The sequence below is a fragment of the Melospiza melodia genome, chromosome 1, assembly GCF_035770615.1.
Source record: "Melospiza melodia melodia isolate bMelMel2 chromosome 1, bMelMel2.pri, whole genome shotgun sequence".
Classification (NCBI taxonomy): domain Eukaryota; kingdom Metazoa; phylum Chordata; class Aves; order Passeriformes; family Passerellidae; genus Melospiza; species Melospiza melodia.
In genome coordinates this window covers 32,662,345-32,689,948 of record NC_086194.1, presented here as the reverse complement: position 1 = coordinate 32,689,948, position 27,604 = coordinate 32,662,345, and the positions used below count along the sequence as shown (strand labels likewise).

The following is a 27,604-nucleotide window of genomic DNA, read 5'->3' as shown; positions in this document are numbered from 1 at the left end:
GTGAAGAAATTTACCATCATGTGGGCTGGAAGCATTTACAGAGCTCTGTGCTTCTAAACGAGAGATGAATAACCATGCGCAACTTCTGAAGACTTCTGTAAAGTATCTTTAATTACTTGGTTCATGCCATTTTAAAAACAGTCATTTTCAAGAAGAAAATCAATATATGTGTCGTATTGACTTTGCTTTTCTCATTCCTGTTCCCATGTTTGCTAATGGTTTGGCATCTACAATATGTACAGTCTGATGCCTGGGAAGATAGATTAAAAATTCTTTCCAAGTTTCCAACTTGCTAATTATAGTGCACAATTGTCGTCGACTTGCCCCACCATTCCCTACCTCAGTGTAATTAAAAAAAATAAAATCAAAAAAGTCTTTCTGTGAAGGCTTCACAAAATGCCAGACACCATCAGTGTTCCTCTAATTTTTATGTGTGGCCTCTCTAACCTTAAAAAATTGATAAGCAGTCATGCAAATGATGGAAGAAACTCACTGGAAGAGGGCAGCTATCATGATCTAGAGAGCTGTTGAAACATTGGGAATCTTTATTAGACAGCAGTCCCTGGTCTTTCCTGAGAAAATGTCTTCTTTTCATCCCAGTAAGATTTCTGCAGGTAGGTATGAAGGAGAAAAAATTGCTGTTCCTCTTCCTCATGAGTCAAGCTGTATTTACTCGCCTTCATTAAAGGAAGTGTCTCTGCAACTGGTCTTGGTAAAATTTAACCAGAATTTTTTTCTTTATCAAATGCTTTAGAGGCATTCTAGATATTTGGATTGGGTCTCTGTTTGACAAGGCCACACCTACAGTTCTTTTAAAGGAAGATGCCATGTGATATCACCTAGGTAAGTGGATTCTCAAAACACATCCCCATCTCTTTACAACAGACAAGAAAATGGGCATGACAAAAATCCACATTATACAATATGCTGTATATACAAATTAAAAGACTGCATCTCAATTTCTTCCTGTTACTAAATTTAACACGATTCAGTAAAACATGGAAGCAAAGCACCAAAACCATCTTTTCCCAAGTCCTTGAAGAATGCTTCGGCATCTCCTAGAGTCTTCAGATCTCTAGAGTTTCTTCATTTGCCCCACAAGTGTCTACAACACAGATTAAACAACTTGTCACTGGGAAAGCACGGACTTTGGAGTTGGCTGTCCACTTGTCTGTTTCAGTGTTATATTCAAGAATGTGCCCTAAGCGACCAACACCCTGAAAACCAGCCAGGACATAGACTATAGGTCCCACAGCAGCACATTTCACTGTTACACCTTTCCATGGCATTGGAGACACCATCTTCCATTCATTCATCTTGATATCGTAATATTCTACATTGTCAAGGCCACCTACAAAGCAAAGAGATAGACAACTGCTTATTATGTTGCACTGTATGGACTGCACTAGAGCATGCAAACTCATCTTTATTTTCAAGGTTTCAAAAATCCTACACTTAAAAAGGCAAACCTGATAATACACCCCAGCTTCTAAACTAGCAGCTTATCCTTGTATAAATACAAAACCAGGGAAAAGTGAAGAGGAGATAGAAAGTAAGATGTATTCTCACAAATTCACACTAGATGGTTTCTATAGATTCAAACATGTTACTTCATGAACAGAAGAAGCTTCAGTGCTGAATTTCTGACGAATTTGGGGCTAGTGACTAAAACTCAGGAATTACCTGAAACTTCCCTACAGCAGTGGCATTTCATTCTAGAGGGCTCATGGGTACTTTTACCAAAACTGGCAATTTACTGATAGAGGAGGTCTCTTGTCATGATGATACTAAAATCATCGAAGTGAAAAAGCCTAAGTTCCTTTGAAAAGGGCCAAAGGAACAAAAAGTTATTAGAGTATATTTTGTGACTAAGATTTGCTTATTCAGGAAATATGCTAGTAATTACACTTAACAATAGCTACAAACATGCTGCTGTCTCTATTTAACTCAGGTTTTACTTCCAGTACTCAATTATTAGATCTGAGAGATTAAAAAAATCTATCACATTAACATATATGAGTTTTTAAACCCAGACATAACTCTTCCTCATTTTACTACAGTAAGAACAATTTTTAACACTTCTAAGAGGAGCATCCAGTGAATACACTTATATTTTGCAAGATGGCAGATTATGGATTGATAAAATGTTTGGGAATCAATCATGATGGAATAGTTTCAGTAGCCAATTAAAAATCAAGCTGTACTCTAAAACAGCATTTATCTGAAATCAAGAATTCCACTTACTGTAAATAGTGAGTTCAAAAACCTCATAAATGAGAATTTTTCCATTTTGAAAATCATTTCAGAAACTCTGTGCAATTAAAATTCAATTCTTCTTGTAAAGTATTATTCTTCTAGTTTTAAAAGACAAGGAGACAGGCAGATCATAATTGACCTGGCCATGACAGCAAATGATATTTCAAAGCTAGAGCTGTCAAAAGAGGTCTCACATTTTCACCATTCTACAGTATCAGAATAGATTTAAGTCTTTAGAGTAAAGTTCTAAAATAGTGGCTACACCTTTACCTGTCTCTCAAAAGAATGCTAAAATCATGAATAACTAAAAACCCCCCAAAATAAAAAAACAAACAAACAAAATCTTCTCAGATGCCTGGTTTAGCCATATTAACTGCTTCAGAACTGGGCTACAGTAGGGGTGCATATCTGAACTTGACTATCACGAGTACAAGAATTTGAAAAATAAGGTAACAATGAGGTGGGGAGGTGAAAGGAAGAAGTAACACTGATGTGACAACAAGAAGACATGTTTGATGGTGCTGTTCAAAGCTCTACAGCTGAACAGAATGGAATGAATCCATTCCAAAACAGAAAAACAACCCCATGAAACTTTGTGTGACCAGATTAGAATTAATAGAATGAAAGTACCTAAACTATTTTGTCCACCCACAGCAAATATTTTGTCCTTTACAAACACCAGCCCATGATTCTTTCTGGCTTCAATCATTGGACACAGTTCAGTCCACCTGGGAAAATAAATCAAACAAAAAAAGACAAATCACCATGTGATTCAGAGAAACTAAGTATAACCTATCATTAGGAAAATAAAATATGGAAGAAAGGTGCTTAAGAAAAAACATCTTTCAAGCAGAACTACAAAGAACTGATTTCTTAATGCTGACTCAGGGAAAATTCCTCACCAGAGTTTTTCCTGTAGTCATCTACACTTCAGTCATTTCCACAAGAGACTAAAGCCAACCTGACTTAAAACAACACTTACGTTTCTGTGGCTGGGTCATAAACTTCACAGGAACTCAGGACTCTTCCAGAAACATTGTTCCCCAGGCTGCCTCCACACACATAAATGAGCCCATTGGCCTCCACCATTCCATGGCTGCAACGCTGAGTCAGCATGCTGGGCTTCGTGTGCCAGCTCTCTGTTCTCGTGTCATAGCATTCAAATAAATACAGTGCAGAATTGCCTTAAAAAAATAGAAACCCACCAAAGTGGCATTAATCTTTATGGTTGTCTTTCAAGAGAAGAGTCTAACAGCAATCATCAAATTGATGCTTTGTTTGCTAGTGGAAAAGGGAAAGCTGCTTTCCTGCCTCCAAAAGTAGAACTAACCAGCTTTAAACTTGGGATTATTCAGAAAGCATATACTTGTAATTATTTTGATTCTTTTGTTCCAAAATATGCAAGTAAGTTTATAAAATTGGTATTTGTGTTTAAAAAACATGAAAAAAGGTAAGTTTTTTTTTCTTGGAGGGAAATAAATGCTAAATAGAGATGTATATAAATTACCCATCCCATTGTCATCAGCTCATGCTACTCTTTCTACTTGGAAATATATTGAACTTTCAGATGTGAAGATGAAACCAGCTCAGCTTTGTAAACTCACTATAGGTTCGTGAGTCTTTTTCATCTTAACAATGTGACTTGTCCAATACCCAGAACACTTGCTGCCTTTGGAATTTGATATCTTATGTCATAACATACTCCTGGAATTATTAGCAACCAGAAAACAGCTACCTCTGCCCAATTTACTTTCTTCCTGAGGACTAGTAGATACTTATTGCCTGGAAGTGCAGGGTCTGTGTACTCTTCCCTCAAAAGCCAAGGAAACTCTTACTGAAATCAAAAGCAATTTTTCTGCTGAAGAGAGATGGGGGCTCAAAACTTGTGCTCAGGTAAGTGACCAAATCATAACCAAGGCAGGGAAGGCTGAATACAACTTTCTCAGAACAGAACCACATCCTTCTTCCCTTTGTTTCAAAAGGTGTATTCACCTAAAATAGTTAAAAGTGCCTTTTATTGTGCCTGTTTTACCTTGGCTTTCTACTTCTAAAATTAAGCATGTCACACTAGCAGCACTTACTACCAGCTGAAGATTTGAACCTTCAACAGGATGCTATGTTTCCAGACCCAAAATGACTCCTATAAACACAATCCTATAAAGTGTGCATTTGTTCACTCCCACCCTGTCACTCTCAGTATCACCACAAACTGAATAGAGTGGGACATTTTTTTCTTTGATGTAAACAAACATTCTTATTGTTTTGAAGTTGCAGAAATTCCCATCCATGGAAAAATCCATCAGACCCGTTTTTTCTTTTTTTAACAGGCAGAAGTTTTCATTTTCAGTATAATGTTAAGTATTTCTCCTGCACTGAAACAAGAGTGAAAGAATCTGATATTTCAGCTTCCAAACTCTGCTAGTTGTTGCAAATAGAACAGGACTCCCATCAATTCAAGATGGGGAAAAGAGCCATGTTGTCTGTAATGGACTGATACAGTAATCCAACCTCTTCAATTGATGGAAAAAAAATGAAAATTTTAGATTTCTTTACAGCTGAACACACTGTAGCATTTGATCAGATTAATGCTTTCAACATAATTGCCTGCTTCAAATTCAAAAATACTAGATTCAGGAGACAGACCTTTCCAATTTCAGTATTCACAAAATTCTGAAGAAAAAGTACAGGCAAATTAAACTCCATTATTTATGTTTAGCTTTTACTACCCTGTCTTGATTAACATGGTTAATGGACAGCAAAGTGGAATTGTGCAGTAATGTGAGGGTGTATTTGTAAGAAAACCGCTACATTAAACTTCAACTGTAGTTGTATTAACTATTTATCATGCATTAGAAAATATACTGTACAATCAAAAAATTTTCCTGTTATTCCCCATAAATGGAAACATGGGAAACTGTAAAGATTCATGAGATGTAGTGTTCCAAGCTGCCCAATGTGGCCTTAGTTAAGCCTATTTCAAGTAATAGGAAAGGTGCTATTTCACATTCACCACACGAGGTGGCAGCTGGGAACTGCTTATTCTGCTGCTACATTAGACTTATTAACATATTTTAGAGGTCAGAAAACATGGCCTAAATGTTACAACCTCCATTAAGTGACTTATCAGTGTTAAGCACTGCTCATGACAGTTTTTTCCCATGTTCACCTCCCTCTGCAGCAAGGCAGACCTCAAAAGGATCTTACTTCTACGATTTTTCCCATTTGTTTTTATTCCCAAGAACACAGCTTTATTACTGCAACTATTTTTATGGCTATACCATGCCTGCATTTCAACTTTTGGGTTGTTGATGATGTGCCATGTTTAGACAAAATAAAACGTTCCTGCAACACCACAGCATAAGTCACCTTCTAGGCTTTTTGGAGAGAGAAAAAAATCCCAATGGTCTTCTTTTTTTTACTTTACAATGCTGAAATGATCTAAAGGTATCATTTCTCCATTTGTGGAAGTAAGCCAACAGATAAACAAAATAACAGAAGATAACTTCTGTCATTTGACAAAAAAATTGGACAAATTCCTTGACCAGGACAAAGTACAATTTCACCACCAAAAGCAGTAATTATAAGAGATTTCTTTTCCACTTCCCCCCACGCCTGCCCCCTTCTTAAAAGAACCTCCTTAGGCCCAACATATGCTGCATAAAAGGAAGGCACGTATGCTGCATAAAAGGAAGGCCATTGCCAAAATACAGCTATTCTGGTCACACATCCCAGAAAATTTTAAACTACAGTGAATCCTGTGGATTTATAGAAGAAAGATAAGAGTGGGACTCCCAAAATATATTTCATTGAATCACATCATCATAGAATGGTGTGGGTTGGAAGGAACCTTAAAAATCATCTATTTCCAATCCCCGTGCCATGGACAGGGACACTTCCACTAGATCAGGTTGCTCACAGCTCCATCAAATCTTGTCCCTAATTAACTCTTTAAGAGGTGCAGTGTACTTTTTACTAATGTAAATACTATTCATGTCAGTGAAACCATTTTCAAAACACAACACAAATAGGTTATTGGACGGGCAAAGGGGGATAAAATCCTAAATATGGGAAAATAAACTCATTAGGCTAACATGGCAACGTGCAGTTTCTTGTCAACAAAATCATGCAAAAAACCAGAAAATTTTCCAGCTATCTTTCTTTGTGCTTTTTTGTTTGTTTTAAAGATTTTTAGTGTCTTACCCACTTCTGAACCACCAGATGTATAAATTTTGCCCTCAGCAGCACAGGCTGCAAGGCTATCTCGAGGTGTTGGAGGTCCTAGCTTGGAATACCAGCTATCCTTCACCACATTGTAGCAGTCCATTCGCTTTATAGGGAAGAGCTGGGAACCACCCAAAATATAAACTACGTTGTCCCAGAAGACACAAGCTGCATCCCTGCGCTTTTCAAAGGGACATCGGATGTCTGTCCAGCTGTAATCCTGCATTACAAAGAACAAGTAATGTCTAATAGATTATAACACTTACCTGTACAGTGAGTGTTTTCAAACAGAGCTTTTCATAGAGATTTAGATATGGTCAGTTTTAAGTTCCTTTTCAAAACAAACATGAACACTGTTTATTGAAGAATACTCCTCAGGCGTACTCTTGAAAAATTCTCTTAGACAACAGACATAGTTAGATGCAATGAACCATGACATTAAGAAATTCTATTTCCACATTCCCTGTGTGCACCCAGTATAGCTTCCCTGAAAAACAGTTTTGGTGTTTTTTTCCAAACAATTGACCTCCAGCTGCTATAATGTTAGAAACAATGCATGTAACCAATAAAGTAGGATTGCATTTTCTTTTATAGCAATGGAAAAAGACATCTTACATATAGTAACATATTATGTCTAAAAAATAATAAAATACAGAGTGCACCAAACAAAGACAATGGAAAAAGGAGAAGATAATATCCAAATTGACAAGCAACTCAGTAAAAAAGCTCTGATACATACTTTATTACCATGACAACTAGAAGCTTATTTACAGAATTTACAAAACACAAATGTTCTATAGCTATCCACAGTTGATAGCATGAGAAATAGGGTAATGCTCCATCACAAATACTGGCAGTCATGATGCCTAGAAACTGATTTTGCATAGACTGGCAAAATCAGCAAGTATCAAATACGAGCAGTAATGCCCAAAGCCTTAAAAACACCAAACTCAACAACTGATGGCAGACCAGGATAGCATACAGCACAAGAAACACTTCTTGAGTAATAGCATCTCACATATTCCATGAGCATAGCTTGAATCCTATACTGAACAGGAAAGTATGGGACCTCAACTGTTATCTGTGCCACCTCAAGAAGGTCTACCTCAACCTGCTGAATGACCTTCACTGTAATGGTTCACACAAGACGTTACATCATTACATTTTCTTAGCAAGGACATACTTCAAACACCTTGGTCAATGAGGAAGAACAGCGACTCCTACATGGGGGTTCAAAGAAAGAGAGGCAGAGCATGTTATAGTCCAGAACATCTTACAATCTTTTCTTGTAGCATCCCCCATATCAAGAAGAGCTGTCAGCTGCATGTGGCCTTTTATGGTGACAAACAGGTCCTGGGGCATCCTAGAAAGGAAAGCCATACTACAGCATGGCAAAATAAATAGCTGCATAAATCTTAAGAAAATGTCTCAGTGCATTGTGCAAGATCAACATACTTTCTAGCTCAAACTTCTGGCAATTTTACAAAATATCCCGTTGTTTTCCTTTCCTGTCATAAAGGGCAGTGACCTGACCCACTTTTATGGCTTCTGTTCATGTATCCATTTCATCCATACCTTTATCAAATGAAAAGCCATAACTTGAGTATACTCAGCAGTATCCTCCTCTTTCAGCAGGAGGCAATTTAGGTCATCCTCTTGCAATGCTCTTCGAAGTTAGTCTGTACCACATAGAATTATTTCACTTTTTTAACTGAACACATTAAAGAATTATGCAGAAGCGTTGCTTTACAGCACAGTCAAGATCCACACAGCCCTGGGTAGTGCAAGTCTCCGTTCTCAGGGACTGAGTAGGGAAAGATGGACCAAGGTAAGTACATGGTGACTCTTTCCCTGCTGATCTGTTTTCATCAAGTTGCAATGCAGGACACCAGAGCCAAAAGCTATACCTTTTTCTCTGTCATCAATTTATTGAATCGCTTATTAAAACTACCTGAACTCCTGAGAGCCTCAAGACCCTGTGACAAGAATGGCACACAAAATTACGGGCCCTGCGAAAAAGTACTTTTTTTGTGTAAGACTTTTCCTCATTTTCAATTGATTCCTCTTCCAAGTTTGTCATAAAAACCAGCAGACAGGTCCACTGTGGACAACCTCCCCATTAACAGCTTACTGACTACAGCTCTATGTCCTCCTAAAAGATATACTGGTTCCCTTGATCATCAAGAAATAGCATTGCCAGGCATCTGTTACTCTTTATTTGCCATTGTTGAATTTTGCACTGCTGAAAATTTAAAACTTCCAACCATTTCTGGCCACTAGAGATAGTAATTTCAAAAGAAGAAGCATATTGCTGACACAAAATCTCAATCATAAATAAATTCTGTAATGAGAATTCATAAAACAAAACAACAAGGATTTTATTCCCAACCCAGGGATTTTTTTTTTAATTCTGTGAAAAATTCAACAAGAAAATGCTTCCCACAACTGTTAATAGAACATCTAGGATTTCTAGTAGTATTCTGAAATCATGTATGCCTACTGAAATTAGTGCCAGACTGCTCCACAAGTGTTATGCCCGTCTGCATCTATCCCGTTGCATCATTTTGCTTTCTTGATGAAGAACATGCATCAATAGAAATACCAGTCACAGTGCAACAAAGAGAGCAAATATTGTCTTAAAATAATACTGCTAACATTCTCAACAAATAAAACACAGTATCCAATCCAGTCTTATTTAAAGAACCCTTCCAATAACAAGGAAATTACTATCAGCATTGGAGACTAATTTTGTGTGCAAAGGAATCAGTGAAAATTTAAATTTTTGCACTAGTTTTATCATATAACAGCTATGGAAACTCATATTGCAACCAAGAAAATATTTTCAGGAAAAATATAACTTCTGTTTTAAATTGTTTATGTGACATGTAATAATTTAATTAAATTTCTGGTTTTGATTAATATCAGAAGTGAGGGACTAGGTCACTATTCAATCAGTTCAACAGACAAGCAAAATTTCAATTTTTCCCAAGGACCTAACCTTGCAAAAGTACATACACAAGCTTAATTCTCTGTTCTGTGACTCTCCCATCATCTTTAGATGAGACCAATTAAAGTGAGTTAAATGGTAATTCAGCAGCGGTTCTGGATCATTGGTTTGTTGCTTTTAATAAACTATTGTCAGAGTTTAAAGATTAAAATCAAATACTCAAGCAAAACATCCAGAAAAGGACCTTTAAATAGCTTAAGAGTTGGAAATTAGGTAAAAGCTGTTCAACAAGACATAACAGGCTAGCTAAGAATACCCAAGGAAACATATAAGCACTAGGAAAACATTGAAGGAACACATGCTTGTTAGAATAAAGATCTCCAATTACCCATTTTTAGTTTTCTTTCCCTGCCCCATTCTTCCCCCACTCCTTAGCCCACATGCAAGGCTGTAAGTTTTGATTAAGAGGCAATTCTTCAACATTTCTTCCAAACTCAGTTATTTTTTGGTGTTATTCCTGGACAAGCAGTCTATGAAAGGTAAAGCTCTTTTATCCTATGCTTTATGTAGACCTTCACAGACACTACTCTTTACCTACAAAACAGATTTCTTTGCGAAAACCATGCAACTGCTTGAAAAGTTACAAATGCCCTGATGAAAGGCTTCCCAAACTTAGATTTTGGGAACGAGAGAATTATCTGCTCTGTACCCCTTACCTCCTTACCCCTAGCTGAAATGCTGCTTATCTTGAGTATATGTATAAAGGAAAAAGGCAGTCATTAGTTAAGAATTTTGAATTCCCAATAGGAATACATATTAAGTGTCTCTCAAGCTAAGCCAGCAAAGCTGGTGGGTTTGGGGATTTTACCCCCAGACTTGAGTGGTACTCAGAGGTGGCTTAAATTTTATCTTACAAAAGGAATGTGAAAGAAAAGTTCAAAACACATCCCAAAGGCTCATTCATTCAAAATTAGATTTGATGGGGCACACTTTGAAGTTCACACAGCCCACAAAACTGCTTGAAATTTTAACAAGCATTTGATACGCTGAATTAGAACCAAAATTTCTTCAACAAAATATTACTACATGCATGGGATCTCATAACTTAAGAGAGCCCTGATGCTTATATGGCAAATTTGTTCTGTATTACTGTATGTGCTTGCCTGGTAAAATAGGGTATAGGTAATGCTTCTGCATACAGTTGATGTTTTTAGACCCTTTCATCTGCATAGCTGAGATCTACACTATTCCTGAGACTTCATTTTATTCAAGAAATATGGAAACAAATTTCAGGCAGAATTTGCTTGGTCTAAATTGATCATCCCTAAGTTTTTTTGTTGTAAAAACTCACTTTCTTCCACTTATGTAATATTTGGCTCCCCATTCTTCTCCTTATATACTTTTAAGAACAAACAAAATTGTGAAACATTCGAATTTAGAAGTGGTTGCATATTTATAATAAATGCACTAAAAAATCCCAATAAAAACTGGGTTCTACACTAACATACAAGCCAGTAAATTATTATATGCTAAATAAACCTGCTTTGAGTAATCTCTAAACACCTATGTGCATGCACATGCATACAGACTTTCATATATTCCTAACCAACTGCATGATGCTTTAGTGACCTTTTGTTTATTTGCAGCTGAGAAATACACATACCAGTCAATGCTCAACTCAGACAGATTGATCAGCTCTCCACATCTAATATTGCTAAGAAGCAAACACAATCATTCTATTCAAAACAAAGTATTACATCTAGGTACACAGACTTAAAAATACTTAATTAACTATATTCTTCCAACTGTATACCCAGTAGGGATGGAATACTTCCTTCCTAAGACCATTTCGTAGATCATTATGTCTTAGTTAATATCACCAGCAAAGAAAACAGGTAGGATTACAAGCAGTGAATCTTAATGCATTCTGAGGTAACGATTACCTTGGGGTTAAAATATCTGCAGGACTGGGGCTGAGAGCCTCCAAACAAAGCAATGCGATAATCGTGCTTTTTTCTTCTCGGCCGCGTGCCTTCCACCAACTCTTCTCTGTCTTCCGGGGAAAGGAGGTGGTACCGCATCCCACCTGCAGGAAAACAGCAACAGCTGCAGAGCCACTGCAGCTCACACAGGGACTGGGAGCTTTCAGAGGCAGGCATGGGGGAGAGAGGGAAGGGAAGAAAAAGAGGAACACCAAGTTTCTACATGACATCTATACAGCTGTGATTCAAAATGGAAGAATGCACGGCAGCATGAAAGGGTGGGAGCATACAATCCAGATTTACACCCTATTCCAAACCGGCTGCTCCATGTGAAAACAGGACAGATACAGACTCATGTTATGTACCAATTGATTGATCAGCTCTTTTATCCAATATTAACAAGCAATTAAGATTATTGCATTGAAACAGACAAAAGAAAGCATTCCTAAGAGTGCAAAAATACTGGTGACATTACAAGCAACTAAAACCAGAAGACAAAAATCCTTATTTCCTATACAATGTACCCAACTTGGTGTCACACAAGAAGTATGACTCTGATGTCAAATGTCAGCAGATACTTACCAACATAAGGGTTAATTTGAATCCTGTTCATTGAGTGAAGGAAAACATTTGTGTACTGATTTTTAGATCTACACTAAATTGAAGCCAACTGGTTAACTGCTATTGAAAATGCTTTTCTTTCTTACATGATAAAATTTTAGAAATGGTGTCTAAAAACAAAAGGGAAGCTTGTTTCCTATTTTGTCTGCACCCTGAGAATGCAAATGTAGGACCAATCATTGTAGGATCAATGGTCAGTATATAACAGATAGAAACAGTAAAACATACACCTAAAATTCTAACTTGTTTAGGAAAGCTTTAAAATATTCAAAATATTGACATATTTATTTTATTAATGCACACACAAACATGAACAATATTGAAGTTACAAGCCTGTCACAAAGGCAGGCTAACTTTCAGTTACCCTAAGGAGTCATTGACAAAATCTCCATTCCATTACTTCTCATGGAGTTCAAGCCATTTGCTAGGAGAAAACAAATGAAAGTCACACTGTTACACAAGATGAGTTTTATTTACATAATAATCTGCTAATCCAACTTCAACTAAAACACAGCTTGGACAATCCTAGATGGATTTAATGGGAAAATGTTAGAACATTTTAAAGCAAACAATTTTCAAAATTTTTCAAAGCATTTTTAAAATTATATAGAGCATCATAAAGATTTCAGCTAGAGGTCAACTTACTGATCACCATTTTAAGGCATTCTGGGTTATCCTGAATAAGTGGTTCAGCCTGAACAGTTTTACTTAAGAAGTTCTTTGATATTAGAGGAAATCGGACTTTAGCAAGAATATCAACCATGAAGGGCTGGCGATTTGGCTCGTCGTACTTCAGCCATCTGACTGCTGCATCATAAACCTTCAACAAGAGACAAGGAGAGAAAGGGATAAGGTACATCACCACACAGCATGACAAGTAACAGAACCGTTACATAATTTAGCCTATGTACTATTCAATCAGAAGCCCTACAGCTATCATGACAAAGGAAACTGTTTATTCCCTCTCTGACTTCTTTCTTCCAACTTTGCTGAAACAACACATCTTCAAACTACACCTGAAATGTGAATATTTATTAATACTTGGTTTTGACCAAGCCAGGATGAACCTTTTACTCCACAATTTAGCAAGCACTATGTGCATCCTATCCTCTAGGAACATCAGTGAGACACCTGAATATCTGAAGCCAGTTCTTGATTAAAAAAAAGTTCAGTTAAGTTCACTGCTTTTAGCTGCTATGAAACAGGGATCTCACCTGGTCTTCTGCCCTCACTGTCAGTGTATCTTGGTTCAAGAGATGTGTCACACGTTTAACATCGAGCTGGAGAAACTCATCTGTCTTGTAAACCTCAGTGAAATGCTGATGGATGAAGTCATCTGCAGTGGCTTTCAGCTCTGGGCAGTCTAGGCATTCTGCTAGCACACTTATGCCTATGAAGGAAAATTCAGAAAAAGCCCCTTTTAAACTTGAACTGCAATTACCTTTAATATATGAAAATAGAATACAATTAATGTAATTTCAGTGATACTTACAATTCCAGTTTAATATTTATTACCATGCCTTTTTTACCCCCATTAAAACACACGCTATCACAACTCATCTGCAATTCAAGGCAAACTAAGACAGGGGCAAGCTGCTGATCCCTACCCCTACTGAACCGACTGGAGAGTCAGACCTGTAACACTTGCTGTATTAATTGTCTCTCCAGCACTATTTCCTCACTGCTTCTTTCCCAATTATAAAGCAGACAACAGCACCTTAACCAAGTCTGAGCCAAGCCACCCTAACCACATCTAACCAGAACAGCTTGAGAAACTGGATCCATGTTTTACAACCTCTCCTGACCTGCTCATGCACCATCAGTCACCAGCCAAGCCCAGTTTCCTTCAAGAGCCATGGTGAACTGGGATTTTTCTGTACATGCAACACAGTCAGCTGCAGACCAACACAAAGTTAAATTGATGTTGCTGGAAGGACAGAAGGTTGGCATAAAGGTATAAACAGCAGTAGCAGCTGAGAAGCATCACTGCCAACTTTGCCATTAAAAAACAGGTAAGCACAGAGTTTTTCAGCAGCAACTTCTCATCATGCCACAGGTCTTCCTTCTCACAGAGGAAATGGCAAGTGGGGTAGGAGCGACTCACTAACATACGGGTTGCAATTAGTCTGAGTTGCTCAGAGTAGTAAAATGCAAACTATACGACAAAACTTCAAGATTCAAATTGAGCCAAGTATTCTTTCAAATACTTTTTTTAAAAAATGAACTGTGTACTTGCTTATGAGTCTGCACAAAACATGTTCCAATTTAAAAACAATGCCATAAGGAAAAACTGATTCAATCTTTTTGCAATAAATTAGCAACAAAGTATGCAAGTGCTAGAGACCATAATTATTTTTTTTCACCTAACAGAAGCCACAGGGCAGAAATATGCCTCAAAGCAAGCCTAAGTGGTATTTTCCTTAGGTAAAATGCCTTTCTTCTAGTAGTTGTTTCAGAGCCACAGCTGTGCTGCACTGAAGTGTCAGCTGAGTCACTGTAATTCAGATATACTCTGCAAAACATTTCTATTGCTGCTATAAACATCTGTAACATGACTGAGATGTTACTTGGAGAGTACCTAACAATGACAATAAAAAACACAAAAAAAATCTCTTAAATTTCTGATTATATAAAGTGCACCAAATCTTAAGCATGAAAAAGTACTTAGTTCTACTTGTTGTTTACCTTCTCTGTAACACCGAGTCCACATCAGAGCTACAGAACATATCAAACCTGTCCAGATAACATTCATTGTTTTCAGTCAAAATAAAAAGTGAATAAAACCAAAAGTAGCCTAAACTTATTCTGTTTATACTTGTAAAAGATATGCTAGTTTTGGAGAAGTTACAAATATGTAAAATTCTGTTTGCAAGTACAGTAACAACTGAAAGCTCCACCTCACTAAACACATGCAGTTCTCTAACAAACAAGAAGCCCCAGCATCCTGCCAAGCTGGATGAGACCTTGCACAGTCAGCAGACCCGTGGCAAGGGGCAACAGTTCAGATTCAGAGAAAAATTATTTTAACATGCCTGGATTTAGCTACATGTTATTGCTATCCACACACAGACAATACAGCAAAGTTAAAAAATAAACAGCAAATTTAAGTCTATCTCTCTTACCAAGACAATTGGAAGCATCAACTTGTTCTTTTAAAAAGTCCACACACATTTTTTTCACAGGTTCAATCTGATACTGGTTTGCTGCATCTAGTAAAGACTGGACATTATTGCTGTTAACTGAGATTCTGCAAAACAGAATGTGTAAAATTAGCATCACTGAAATGACCTAAGATGTGGCAATAAAAAAAAATGAAACTTAATAAATGGCAAAATTATTTCCCTCCTATTTACCCAAGAATCTTTCACATACAGTCTAAGGACACATCCTTCCTGATCTTTCCAAACTGCTTTTGTTTGCTCTACTTCACCTAGGCAGGGCAAAGAGTAACCAGTCCTCAGATCTGAAGAGTAAGCCTTTAACACAGGTCCTCTGCAGTCCTATACTATTGCTATGAGTTGTGTGATTAACCACTTTCACAAAAGGTAAAAGAAACCCAAATCCAGAACCTTTTGAATGATGATTTTCAACTTCCAAACAGGTATCAGCAAAATCTGTTTAAACTCTGTTAGGACTGGTGTGTCTGATTTGCCCAAAGTGCATAAGCAGAACATTTGGCAGTGCTTCATGAGAACTTATGGAAGTCACAGCCCATCTAGGGCTTGGCTATCAGGGCAGGCAAACATGTGGCTGGGGTGGGCTGTTGACACAGACTGTCTCTTACCACTGATGGCTACACAAGAAGATTGCTCTCAAAAGAAAGGAGAAAGCCTCCCTAATGAGAGTTAACCCCATTAGATGAAAGGCCTGCCATGCATAGGTTGGATTAAAGCTGATTAAATTCTGTTTACAATCCCAGCCATCTGCAAGAGCTCTGCTTGGGTGGGGGGAGGGGCTGGAAGAGAAAAAAGACCCACAAAAACCCCCAAATACATGGAACAAGCTGAGACAGGGGGGAAACACTTTCACAGAGGAGTTATCCACCCTGCCTGTTTTGAGATGAAGGTATAACTTCCTGGAAATGGTTCTGTGCCACAGCTACCAGGGCCACAAAGAGAGACCCTGCTGACATCAATAAGGACCTGAATTACAGAACCGTGGGAAACATCATTTGACTCCAACACTGAAGTCAAAAGCTTGAAGTGCTTTGAATTGCTTTCTGGAGACAAATACTGTTTCCTTTAGTCTGTAGGGCTTCCTACTGGTTAAAGAAAAAGGAAGAAGGAAGAAGGATAGAAGGTCTAGTCACATCAGGCTTTAAACAAAGGAAGGAATTTCAATGGTAACAAAACTGATGAATCACAAAAACATTATATTAAGTTTTTATCATTTAAAATTGGCAGGCTTCCTAGAAAAGTATGAGCTTGAAATAACAAAACTACCTTGCAGTATAAGCAAACTCCACGAGCTGTTCAATAATGTCAGGCTCTGCATCTTTTAGCTCCACTTCAAAGGACTTTGATTCAATCATATTTGCTGCAAACAGATTAAAAGACAAACTTTTAATCAAGAACTCACTCTAGTTATTGTATGTTTTGCAAACAGTAGAAAATAAAGCAATTATTCAAAGTGGTAACCTCCCAAAAACTGCTCAGAGTTGATTGCTGTTTTCCCAGGATTGCTAATGCAAGTCAGGAAAGGAGGCAGTGGAACAAACAAGATAACTGGTGTGAGTACATCCTTGTATTATCTAAATTATGATAAAATGTGTTAAGTAGAAAAAGTCCTAGACGTTGTTGACTGTAGCCAGACTGCCATGTTGGCATTACCACTGTCAAAAGCCATTTCCACATTCAAGCTGATAACAATGGAGACAGCTCCAAGCTCCCCACATCCAGACACAGCACTAGGTTTGCCCACAGATGGGCAATTCCATTCAAGGAGCACTAGAATGAATGGTTATTTATTTTACTTCCACTCAACTTTGATTTTAGAGTAATTTTACAATTCATGGGTAAAGCATAGAAAAGATAAGGGGTGACAGATAGCTTCCTTTGTAGTTTTAAACCATGACTGAAGTTTTAAAGAGAGCATAAATGAAATAATTACAGAATCACTGAGTTAAAGTAATCACATTAAGGTTGGAAAAGATCTCTAAGATCATCCACTCCAGCCACTAAATTATGTCTCTAACCTCTGATAACCCAATTTATATGCAGAAATGCCTGATGGCAGACAAATTCTGTAATGGGACAAAAGAAATTCCCAAATTTCAGGTTAAGGAAGGGAGATGATAAACTAATACAGTGTATAGGTCCCAGATATTAATTAAGAGAGCTTATATATAAAGTAACACTTGACTTGATCACAAGAATTAAAGGAAAAATGAGGAGAGGGGTGAACAGAGATGAATGGAAGGAGACAAAATGAGATATCTTCACTTACACTTATCCCTCAAATTAATCACTTTCATAAGATTGACAGGTTGACAGACACATATATAACAGCATATCATAACGAAAGTTTGAAATGAATCAATTTTCAAAAGACTTACTAGTAAACATCAAGTTAAAAAAATGACTGGCTGAAGCAAGCACAACACGGTGAGCTGGGATCTTCCTTTCTTGAACCATAAGAATGACATCACAAAGAGTTTTCTGGATCAGAGGGAAAAAAAGACAAAAATCAGCATTTTTGAAAATATTTCAACAACATTTCTTTAAAAACAGCTTATGGAAATTCATTACTTTTTGTAACACACAAAAGTCAAGAGCATTATGTGACAAAAAGATTTTCTGGAAGTCAAAGTTCAGAAGCCTGGAGAACTAGCAAACATCAGTTTACCCAGGAATTTGTACAGGATGGTCACAAATAACATCAACTCTGATCAAAGTATTTCCTGTAGCTTTTACTTCAGCCTACAATAATGTAGCTCTGCAGCATCTAGTAGGGGCTGCATTTATATTGCACTGCTTCCATCTACCAGTGGCTCTCCTTTCCTCTGCCACTGATTTTCAAAACAATTCACAAGAACCTCATATCTGAGGACTGCCATCCTATTTCCCAACTGGAGTCAAAGTGATGAATGAGTTTAAAGCACTCAATGGAGCATTTTAAAGAAAATGCATGAAAAAATACCACTTCTGTGGAACGGTTTGACTGGTCATACCCGATGAGCAACTAGCTTCCAAACAAAACATCATTTATTTCTCATTTGTTTGCTGTTTATATGCAGGCAGCTAGTTTCTCCCCTACATGTGAACTGTCATTCTCCAGAAGGAGAAGGGAAACATAACTTATAAAAGTTGGCAGGGGCCATTGGGGTAAAACCACATAATTTTAACACGCTCAGAAATGATCTCTCTTCTATGAACATACTGAGTGAAATAAATGCATATCATACTACAGCTAATTATAACTATCTACTAAGAAAGAAAAACTGAGCAGCACTGCTTCCTCAAAAAATAGGAAATAATTTGGGACTATTACCTTAAAGTTCATGGAACTGCTCTCAAAAACATCTACATACACCCATCCAAGGCCAGCCCCAGAAAAAAATGTTTCTAGTGTGGGAAATACATACTTGCTTAGAACTGCGAGTTTTCCACATGGAGACAATATTATCTAGGGCTGATAACCCACATTTACAATTCCTTTAAACATGCCTACTTCTATTTTTTTTTACAGGACACTCAAAAGCACATACTGGACAAAATAAAACTAATACTTTCAAAAATATTATCAAAATGGAAGTTAGATGGGGGTGACAGATAGCTTCCTTTGTAGTTTTAAGCCATTTATGATTGAAACAACAGCACAAAAGGAGATCATTCTGGAAAAGCTTCAGAGGAAATCCTTTAAAAGCTGAAATTTTTAACACTTCTGGTTCAAAACAAGCATTGGAAACGAGCAGTACAAGATACCATAAAATCCTATGGCCAAGCTTTGCCAAGACTTGCAGCTGTTGCTTGAGCTCCACACTGCATTTCTAAGACACTTTAAATGCCTCAGCTCAGCATTTGTGACACCTCGGATGCTCTGAGGCTGCTCTGGTGCATTTGCCAACCCAAACAGACCATCGTTTCAACTTCTTTCCCTGGGAGGTTTCTGGGTGTGATGGTTCCATTCAACTACTGCTCTTCTGAGGATTGCTGTACTTCTTCCCAGAGGGCCCCACTGTTGTCAGGGGGTCACCTCCATGATGCAGCAGGTGACTGGTGTTAACCAAAGGACACCTCACCTTCTAATAACAGGTTCAGCAACACCTTGCAGCTCTATCCCAGCCTCATTCCCAATGACTTCATTCTTGGCTGACCTCCACTGAGTTCCAATGTTGCAACAAATGATTTATGCACACGCTGTCCAATAGCTCTGGAAAACCCACAAAGATGTGGTCATCAATGCTGGAGACAAGCATCAAGCACTAAACACACCTGGCCCAACATCTCACCTGTACTGAGTGCAGGTTTGCCCACAGTTTAGAGTAAACTCCCAAACTAATGGAGGATCCCAGCTCACACAAAAAGCAGCCTCCTTAAAATGAGCTGTAAGTTCCCATTGGTCCAGATTCCTACAGGATTAACTAATGAGCTAAATATCTAGAGCTGCAGGTGCACTTTGACACTTCCATCACAGGACATTTTAACTCATATTCAGGTTTTGTAACTACAGCACAGCTCTTGACTTGCCAAAATACAAGAGGAAAGAGCTGACTACAAATCCTCTTACAACTTTAGCACAACTAATGAGCTGAAACTAGTGTGTTTTCCTCTGGCTCCTGCTGACTTCCCAAATTTATCCTGTATAACCACACCTCCCCCACTCCCTCAGTAATACTTGAGCTCCTCTTCCAAACAACTCATAAAAGAAGCATGAGTTCCATGAAATCTGCAAAAATGTCTGGACCAGTCAGCACTGTCTGCTGTAAAGCTCACCTGAGGTCAGATGAGAAGTCTGCAGGCAAAACTCAGAGCAGCTACTGCCTGGGCATAACAGATTCTGGAATCTGAATCAGAAGTACACACAGACTTCATAGCACTTAATCCTGACCCTCTCACTCCTTGTCTGGAGTGGCTCATGGCTACATGAGAGCTGGCACCCCACGGCACTGCAAGATGAGGCACCACAGAACAATGTGGCACCACACACTGGAACAGGGACGTGGTAAAGCACTGTGAAATTCTGTGCTGGGGACTGCACATATATCCACAGGAGGGCAATATTTCCTTTATCTGCTCACAAATCACAAGAGCATCTGGCATGTCCTGTTAAACAATGGCAGAGGTATGAACTAAACACTGAGGAACCAAGTTATTAATTCAGCCACACCTTGGAATATGTTCACACTTTCAGATCAGAAACAAAGCCTACACAAAAAACACAGATCACAGGCCTTAAGTCTTTACTACCTGAAGTCATTGAAAAAAAAAATAGTTTTTCATACTTAAGAGCTTAGTTGCAAGAAATGGTTTATGCAGACAGCATAACTGACTGTCTATTACTGAGAGAAGAACAGGGCTAAGTGCCAGAGAAAAGCAGAACCAACACCAATACTTGTGAGGTCAGGACCCAGACTGCTGGTGCAGACAGCATTAAAAGATGGACTGAGCCTCTGGCAAGACTAACACTGGAGGACAAGCAACTAAACCCTAGAAGATACAACACAGGACAGTGCCAAGTGTGAAGCCCCTGCATGGCCTGGGTTTAGAGTCAGCTTTAACTGCCTGCACATCACTGTTTTTAAATAAAGTTCTACAACCAATCTAGATCGAAGAAAGATTTCTTCATATGCAAGGAGTTACATCTATCATCCTTCTGCTCTTGTACCATTACTTCAATGTTTTTATAAAAAAATAATTAAAAATGAATGTTCAATTCAGTTTGGACAGCTCAACTGAAATGCACTTGCATGATTGTGATTTTGGTTACCGCTCTTGCTCTATTGGTGAACAGAGGAGTCACCTTTAATACTATTAAAATATTGACCATGGAAGCTGATCAGGCAAGAGTTTCACAACTTGAGGCTGGATGAAGCCGCCACACTCCTACACCGCCACTGGCTTCCTAGTGCGATGGCCAGAGGTATTCAAGACAAAAGAGGTATTCACAATCTGTGAAACCAAACCATGGTTCTACTCTTCCCTCTCCTCCCGCGGCAGGTTCACTGTTCAGAGAGTACACAGTCAATTTGTTCAAAGAAGAGTTTCTGGTCAACAATCCAGCAGCAGCGCCTGCCCCCTGCCCTCGGGGTTCGGTCCGAAACGGGCTCCGTGAATGCTCCAGCTGGGGACACCGGGCCATCCATCACCCACAGCCTCATCCTGCCCGACCGCCCGCAAGGAAAAACAGATCCACGGCGTCTTCTGCCGGCAGCACCACACGGGGCCGGCACACACCAACCGGAGCTCGGCCCTCTCGCCGTGCGGCTCCGGAGGCCGGGGCACGGCGGTGCCGGCTCCGCTGGCTCCCCCGCGGTCGGGCCCGAGGGACGGGAAACCCTCGGGACCGGCCCTGAGGGCAGCACGGAGCCCGCCTGCTGCCGGTCCTGGCCGGCGCCCCTCGTACCTGCTTGCGCATGGCGTTCATGACGCCCATGAAGGAGGCGAGCAGCTTCGCCTCCTCGCGGGCGGCGAGCTTCTTCTCCGTCTTCTTCTTGCTGCTCTTCTCCGACCCGGGCGTGGCCATGCTCGCCCGCGCTCACCGCCGGCGCGCCGACCCCGGCCGGGAACATGCGCCCGCCGGCAGCCGGGCGGCGAGCAGCGTGTGCGGGGCTGGGCACCGGGCACACCGAGGGGCGCGGGCGGCTCCCGCAGCGGACGCGGCCTGGGGGCGGGGCCGGGCGCGCTGACGCCATCGGCCGGCGCGCGGCCCCACGCGGGGTAAACAAAGAGCGGGGAGGGGCTCGGCAGCGACACGTGGAGGGCGCGTGCGCGGCGGCCCCAGGGGCGCGGCCCTAGGGGGCGTGGCTTTTCCGGGAGGACACGCCTCCCTCTGAGGGCGAGGCCAGTGGGCGGGGGTGGGGGCGGGGCCGTGCGGCCTGAGGGGCGGGGCCGCGGCTCCTTCCCGGGAGCTGCAATCCCGGTCCGGGAAGGGCGCGCCCGGAGCCCCCGGACACCCTGCCGTGCCCCTGGTCACCCTGCCGTGCCCCTGACACCCTGCCGTGCCCCTGACACCCTGCCGTGCCCCTGATACCCTGCCGTGTCCCTGGTCACCCTGCCGTGCCCCTGACACCCTGCCGTGCCCCGGGAGCACCGGGAGCACCGCGCTGCCTCTGCCTCTGTCCCGAGCAACGGTTCCCGCAGCTCCCGCTGGAGGGATCTCGTCCCGCCTTGGCGATCTGTGTCCCGGTCTCACGTGGGCTGGCTAAGGAAACAAACGTGATCCAGAAGAAAACCTCTTTGTCCCGACAGCCGCAGCCACCCGTCTCCCAGAAATAATGCCAAAATGTTTGGTGCTTTGATTGTCGTTTTTTGAATAGGATGGTGACAGCCAAAGCAGGGTTTTAGCGTGAGCTTGCTGTTTGTGCATTCGTGTGATGTTCCGAATTTTAATTCCACTGATAACAAGGCGTTGAACAGCTTAATGTCATGACTTGAAGGGAGAGAGATTCCTGGAAAAATAAGACGAGGCTCTTTTATTAATAAAAGGAATGAGCCACTTTGTTCCTGATATCATGTCCCATATGGTAAGATTTAAAAAAATAGACTTTGATATTCTGTGGTTCTGCCATCTAAAAATTACTACTACATTGAAGCTGTAAGAATTTTAATGCATTTGACCTTTGCTTTGTTGAAATAAACAAAACTGACACAGCTATCACTTGACTTTCCAGATTTTATCATGTAACAGTAAAAAAAAAAAAAAAAAAAAAAAAGAGAAAACTAAGAATGTACTTCTGGCCATTTTCAGATTTCACAGTTTACATATAGTTTACATATACATATGTGAACTCTTTAAAAAGAGTTTACATACAGAGTTTTATTTTCATCTTGAAGGCAATCATAAGACGCCTGCTTTATCCATGGGATGCACAGAAATAGCTGTGCTGGGAGGATAAATATCTGTGCACTGCCATGTTCAGGAAGGTCGGCTGGCCAGGTTAAGGAGTTCAGCTTGTTGCTCCCAAGGTCGGACCCTTTGCTGACACGAGCTGTGGTGAGGAAAGATAAAATCAGAGGTCTGCCCCTCCTTTCCTCGGGGAAAAAGCAGAGAATTTGCTGCTGGTTCCTTTTCCACTGAGAAACAGCACTCGAGCCCTTCCAGGCCCTGCCAGCATTCGGTGTGGCAGCTCCCTTTGTACTGCTCTGTGCATCTTTGGGGGATGGCAGAAAATACAGGGACAGTAATCTCAGGGACAGAAATCTCTTACTCAAAATTTTGAGTTAAGGACTGGAAAGAAGAGCTAGCTTCTTGTGAATGCTGAGAAATTAAATTGAAATAATCCAAATTATTAGAATGTTTGTAACAGATTTAATACAAATGTAAATGTTGTAATGTACTTTGTCTTTTCTAAGCACATTGGTATTCTCAATGTACTCTACAAACACTAATAGTTTAATGGTATTTTATCCCTCAATTCACAAACTGAAGTTAAAATCAAAACCAGAAAAGGATTATCCTCTAATGCTCATGATAGGAAAACCATTGGCCTGACACAATAACATATCCATTGTGGTTTCAAAAACATATCAAATTACATTTTAAGCCATCAGCTAATGCTGCTAAACAGACTGGTGCAAGATAGATATCCTGAAATGTTTAGTAGACATTGCTTGTTTAATCTAATAGTCTCTAATACATGCTTGTGGTAGAGATCTTTCCATCCAGAAGCTGAAGTAATAAACATATTGTACTGAAAGGAGAAGATTCGCAAGTCCTGACTTTGCAGTACAGGCCCAGAATGACACAGGGTAGCCTGGGAGTGAAAGTTAGGATATTTACAGCATCCTTTTCTCTCAGGGGTGCATGTGCTTCTTTGGGCAGGAGGAAGGCTACTCAGTTACTTTGGCACTAATAATCTGTTATATACTATTTATAAATAGTAACAGTTCACCTGTGCCTTGGTTTTATCAGATTCACAAAGACAAGACGTAGAAGTTCTGAATGTGAGTATATGAGATATCTTATAATGTCACCAAAATAAGTTCTTTCACCCATTGTGCAAGAGGCCAGTCCATACAGAGAGACAATTTATTGACAGTTCTGTGCAGAAAGGGATGCTGGGTGGGAAATCCCCAAAGCCAGCACTAGGACTAGGAAAACTTTTCACTATTTATACATTTTAGCAAATGAAGGAATTAGCATTCATTGGCTACAAGTTATCTCATTCTTTTATTAATTTGTAGTCCTTTTATGGTTAAGAATTCTCTCACTTCTCATGCTAATTAGTCTGCATGCCCAGTTTCCCTTTTCTTTTGGTTTGTGGGTATCTTGGGTCAGTGGTGGCAGATCTCCTGCTGAAATGACCTTTCACCCAGTCAGAGCTGATTTCAGCACAGTTGCTGAGTTGGTTTTGTTAGTTTCTCCCTTATCTTGGGGGCTCTGACAAATGTCCTAGTGGCCTGTAAATTCTGCATTCTTTGTGCCCATTATCAGTGGTACATTCTTCTCCCTCAGGCTTTTTTAACCTCCCCCTAGGTCTGAGATCATTAAAGCATCTCAAGCTCTAAACTTTAACAAGGTAATTCTACCCACAAGTAGTTTATCTTTCTGACACCTGGACATCAATTATGTCACAATGATACGGACTTCGTATGGAATCTGCAGGCACACTATGAATTCATCTGTCATTGTTGCAGTTTTGTGTCTTCTCCCTTGGGCCTGTGGCAAGTAATCCATATCCACATGCCTTTTCTTCATTCAGATGAAGCAGCACTGCTTGCAAGGCCTCTCCTTTCCTTTCCCATTGTCTTGCCTGTAGTGCCTCTGCCTTTCGTGGGCAAAGTGTATGTGTTTGAGAAGATGGGGAAGATGAGGAAATTTGTGGGTCTTAGTAGGAATGTGAGTGAGGATGGGAGGGTTGTGCTGCATAGAGAGAACATCTCATACCAACCTGCAGTGCCACTTTTGCCCTGGAAGGAAAGCTGCCAAGAGAACCCTGCACTCTTCTCATGGAGATCAGGAGGACTACCTCTTCCCATACCAAGTCACCTTGCTTAAGAAGCACAGTGATGCTCTATGAAATATTTCATTCTAGTGTGACACTTAGCAGTGCTGTGATCTTATTTGTGGCAGTAGTGACAGATTCAGATGCCTTTGGCCAGCTCTGGTGGCAGGTCGGGTGCCCTCTGCTCCCCTGGCATGGCTTGGTACTGACAGGTACAGGCAGTGCTGCTGTCACGGGCACAGCCAGCAGCCCCGGTGAGATCAAACTGAAGCCTGGGACTTGGGACGGGAAACAGGCTTCATTCAGTGCATGAAGAGCAGCTGGCATATGTGGCATGAAAGAAAGATTGCCCAGATAAGGCCTGAATTATGCATTTAGCAGACACTGCTTTTAAAACCAGTTCTTTTCAGTTTGGCATCGATTTGTATTCAGTGGATTAGAGAAATACAAACTAACTTGTCACAGCAGAGAGCAAAATTATCAACGACAAATGCTCAGATGAGACTTTACTGGATTAGTAGAAATAGTACATCAAAGAAGAAAATAGACACTTGATAGAGACAGTATTAAATTAGGGATTGTCAGAAGGTTTAACTTTTTGAAGTGAGCTGCATTAGGGTCTCAGGTATATTTCTAACACAGTGGCAAGGTACTTCCCAAATTGCAATGTTTCTTATTCTTTTAATCTTAGCCCATCCCAGATACTTAATTTTTTTTACAAAAGCAAACTCAGGGCTGTTCTTTTTATTCCAGAGCAGGTTTGTTTTTTTTTTCCATCCAGCTACATAAAGGAATTTAAACTGTGTTATGCCAGAAGGAGTGCCAGGACAAGTCTTAGCATTGATGCTTACAAGAGACATAAACTTCAAGGAGAAAATGAGCTTATCACCACATTAGCCAGGGTGCCTCACTGTGTACATTAAGAAGATCAAAGGTTTATTTCCTTGTACTCCCATGAGCAACGGGAGACTTTAGACTGCCTGAAATCAATATTCCAGTTCTGACCAGCTCATTCTTAACTGCTAGTCTTTCCAGGAGCTTGGTCTTACTGGGTGCCAGTGGCCTCTATTGAGCAAGGATGTCTTGTCCCACCAAGCTGTGCCAGAGCACGAGGGGAATTTGGTCTGAACAGTTTCTTCATGTTTGAAGTATTTCCAGGATACTCTTTCATCTACAGTTTACAAGAGGTCATGATTTCTTTCCTTGGAGAGTTGTTTTAATGTTTTGAATGGAGGCTTTCTCACTGCTTGTTTCTAGAACCCAAGTACCCTTTTCACATGGCTTTATTTCTCTTTTTTTTAAATGAAATTCTTCCCCTTTTTCTTTCTCTCAAGTTTTAAACTTGTGCCTTCAGTGCTAATGAATGGAAAACTCTTGTTTTCTTACCATGATGTGAACTGTGGCTTACAATAATGCCTGGCATCCCAAATTTTCTGTTCTGACAGATGCATCAGTTGCATTAAACTTTACAGGCAAAGACAAGAGAGACTAAAATGGATTTATAGTTTATTTGTTCATTCATGATGTAAGGTAGGTGTGAGTTTTTGTTTTTTATTTTTTCCTTTTTGCATTAAAGATTAAGGTCTTAAAATTAAGATTAATTTGAAAACTTGGACCATGAAATAATTTACAATTGAAGCCACAACTGGCACTTTTCACTCTGGGTAGCTGCTGTGTGTTCTGTGTAACTTTTGCTGCTTGTTCACCCAAGCAAGTAATGCTTATCTGAAAGCAGCACATTTGTGCCAGGGAGAAGGAAGAGCAGGGCTGCCCCAGGAGGGAGGCAGCAGAGGAGGAGACCCCATCCTGACATCCCTGCCTGGGCAGGGTGCCTTCCCCACATCCAACAGAGCCAGGGCTGTGACAGGAGCAGCCGATGATGCTGAGGCCATCAGAGGATCTGTGGGTGCCAGTCTGCTCAGGGAGAGAGAAATGGCAATTGTTTCTCACTGTGGCTTGTGAGAATTTTAGGGAGTTGAGGAATGTGATAACTTTTTAGTACAAACAATCTGCAGGTGGCTTTTCCCCACCTTGTTTTCCTGTTCTTCTCAAGGACATGTGTGAGAAAAATGTTTTTTATTAACTAGCTAATCAAGTGATCAAGTGGAATGGTCTCTTGTCTGTTCTGGTGTCATTCTTGGCTCCAGGGTGACAAGGAGCTGAGGTGACAAAGAGCTGCATTACCTGGGCAGCCAGCAGCAGTCCTGGGCCAGGGTGGTCAGGCCTCTGGAGACTGCCTGGGTCCTCACAGCTCCAACAGCTTGGATGAGGGAAGTTCTTCCAGTGAGACCACTTTGGTTTTGAAAGCGTGCCTCCTGCATTGTCCCAGCTGAATTGAATGCTGTTTAATTGTACTGTTGTTGTAATAGAGCTGCTCTGCACTTCACTGGTCGGGCTGGGGACGTGCTGGGCTGCTTTGGCCTGGCAGCCAGGAGGGGACGTGCCTTCTGTCAGGCAGCTGTCCTTTTCCAT

The 27,604-nt window shown here is 40.3% G+C and overlaps 2 protein-coding genes across 4 annotated transcripts; both read right to left on the bottom strand.

Annotated features, from left to right (window-relative positions):
• Positions 1 to 93: 93 nt before the first annotated feature.
• KLHL7 (kelch like family member 7) lies at positions 94 to 22,262 on the bottom strand. Of its 3 annotated transcripts, none has more exons than XM_063153114.1 (11): positions 22,244 to 22,262; positions 17,582 to 17,684; positions 16,470 to 16,563; positions 15,150 to 15,274; positions 13,242 to 13,417; positions 12,673 to 12,847; positions 11,368 to 11,510; positions 6,457 to 6,697; positions 3,239 to 3,440; positions 2,887 to 2,984; positions 94 to 1,351 (listed from the first exon to the last, which is right to left on the bottom strand). In XM_063153114.1, the coding sequence occupies exons 2-11, from the start codon at positions 17,658 to 17,660 to the stop codon at positions 1,068 to 1,070; spliced, it is 1,617 nt and encodes a 538-aa protein (XP_063009184.1). In that variant the 5' UTR covers positions 17,661 to 17,684; positions 22,244 to 22,262; the 3' UTR covers positions 94 to 1,067. The 3 variants fall into 3 exon arrangements, with proteins under 3 accessions (XP_063009184.1, XP_063009193.1, XP_063009177.1); XM_063153123.1 differs by lacking the exon at positions 22,244 to 22,262 and adding an exon at positions 22,167 to 22,179; XM_063153107.1 differs by lacking the exon at positions 22,244 to 22,262 and adding an exon at positions 21,592 to 21,750.
• Positions 21,724 to 27,604, bottom strand: LOC134415207 (collagen alpha-1(I) chain-like). The gene is made up of 2 exons (XM_063150868.1): positions 27,488 to 27,604; positions 21,724 to 22,389 (listed from the first exon to the last, which is right to left on the bottom strand). The coding sequence occupies exons 1-2, from the start codon at positions 27,602 to 27,604 to the stop codon at positions 21,724 to 21,726; spliced, it is 783 nt and encodes a 260-aa protein (XP_063006938.1).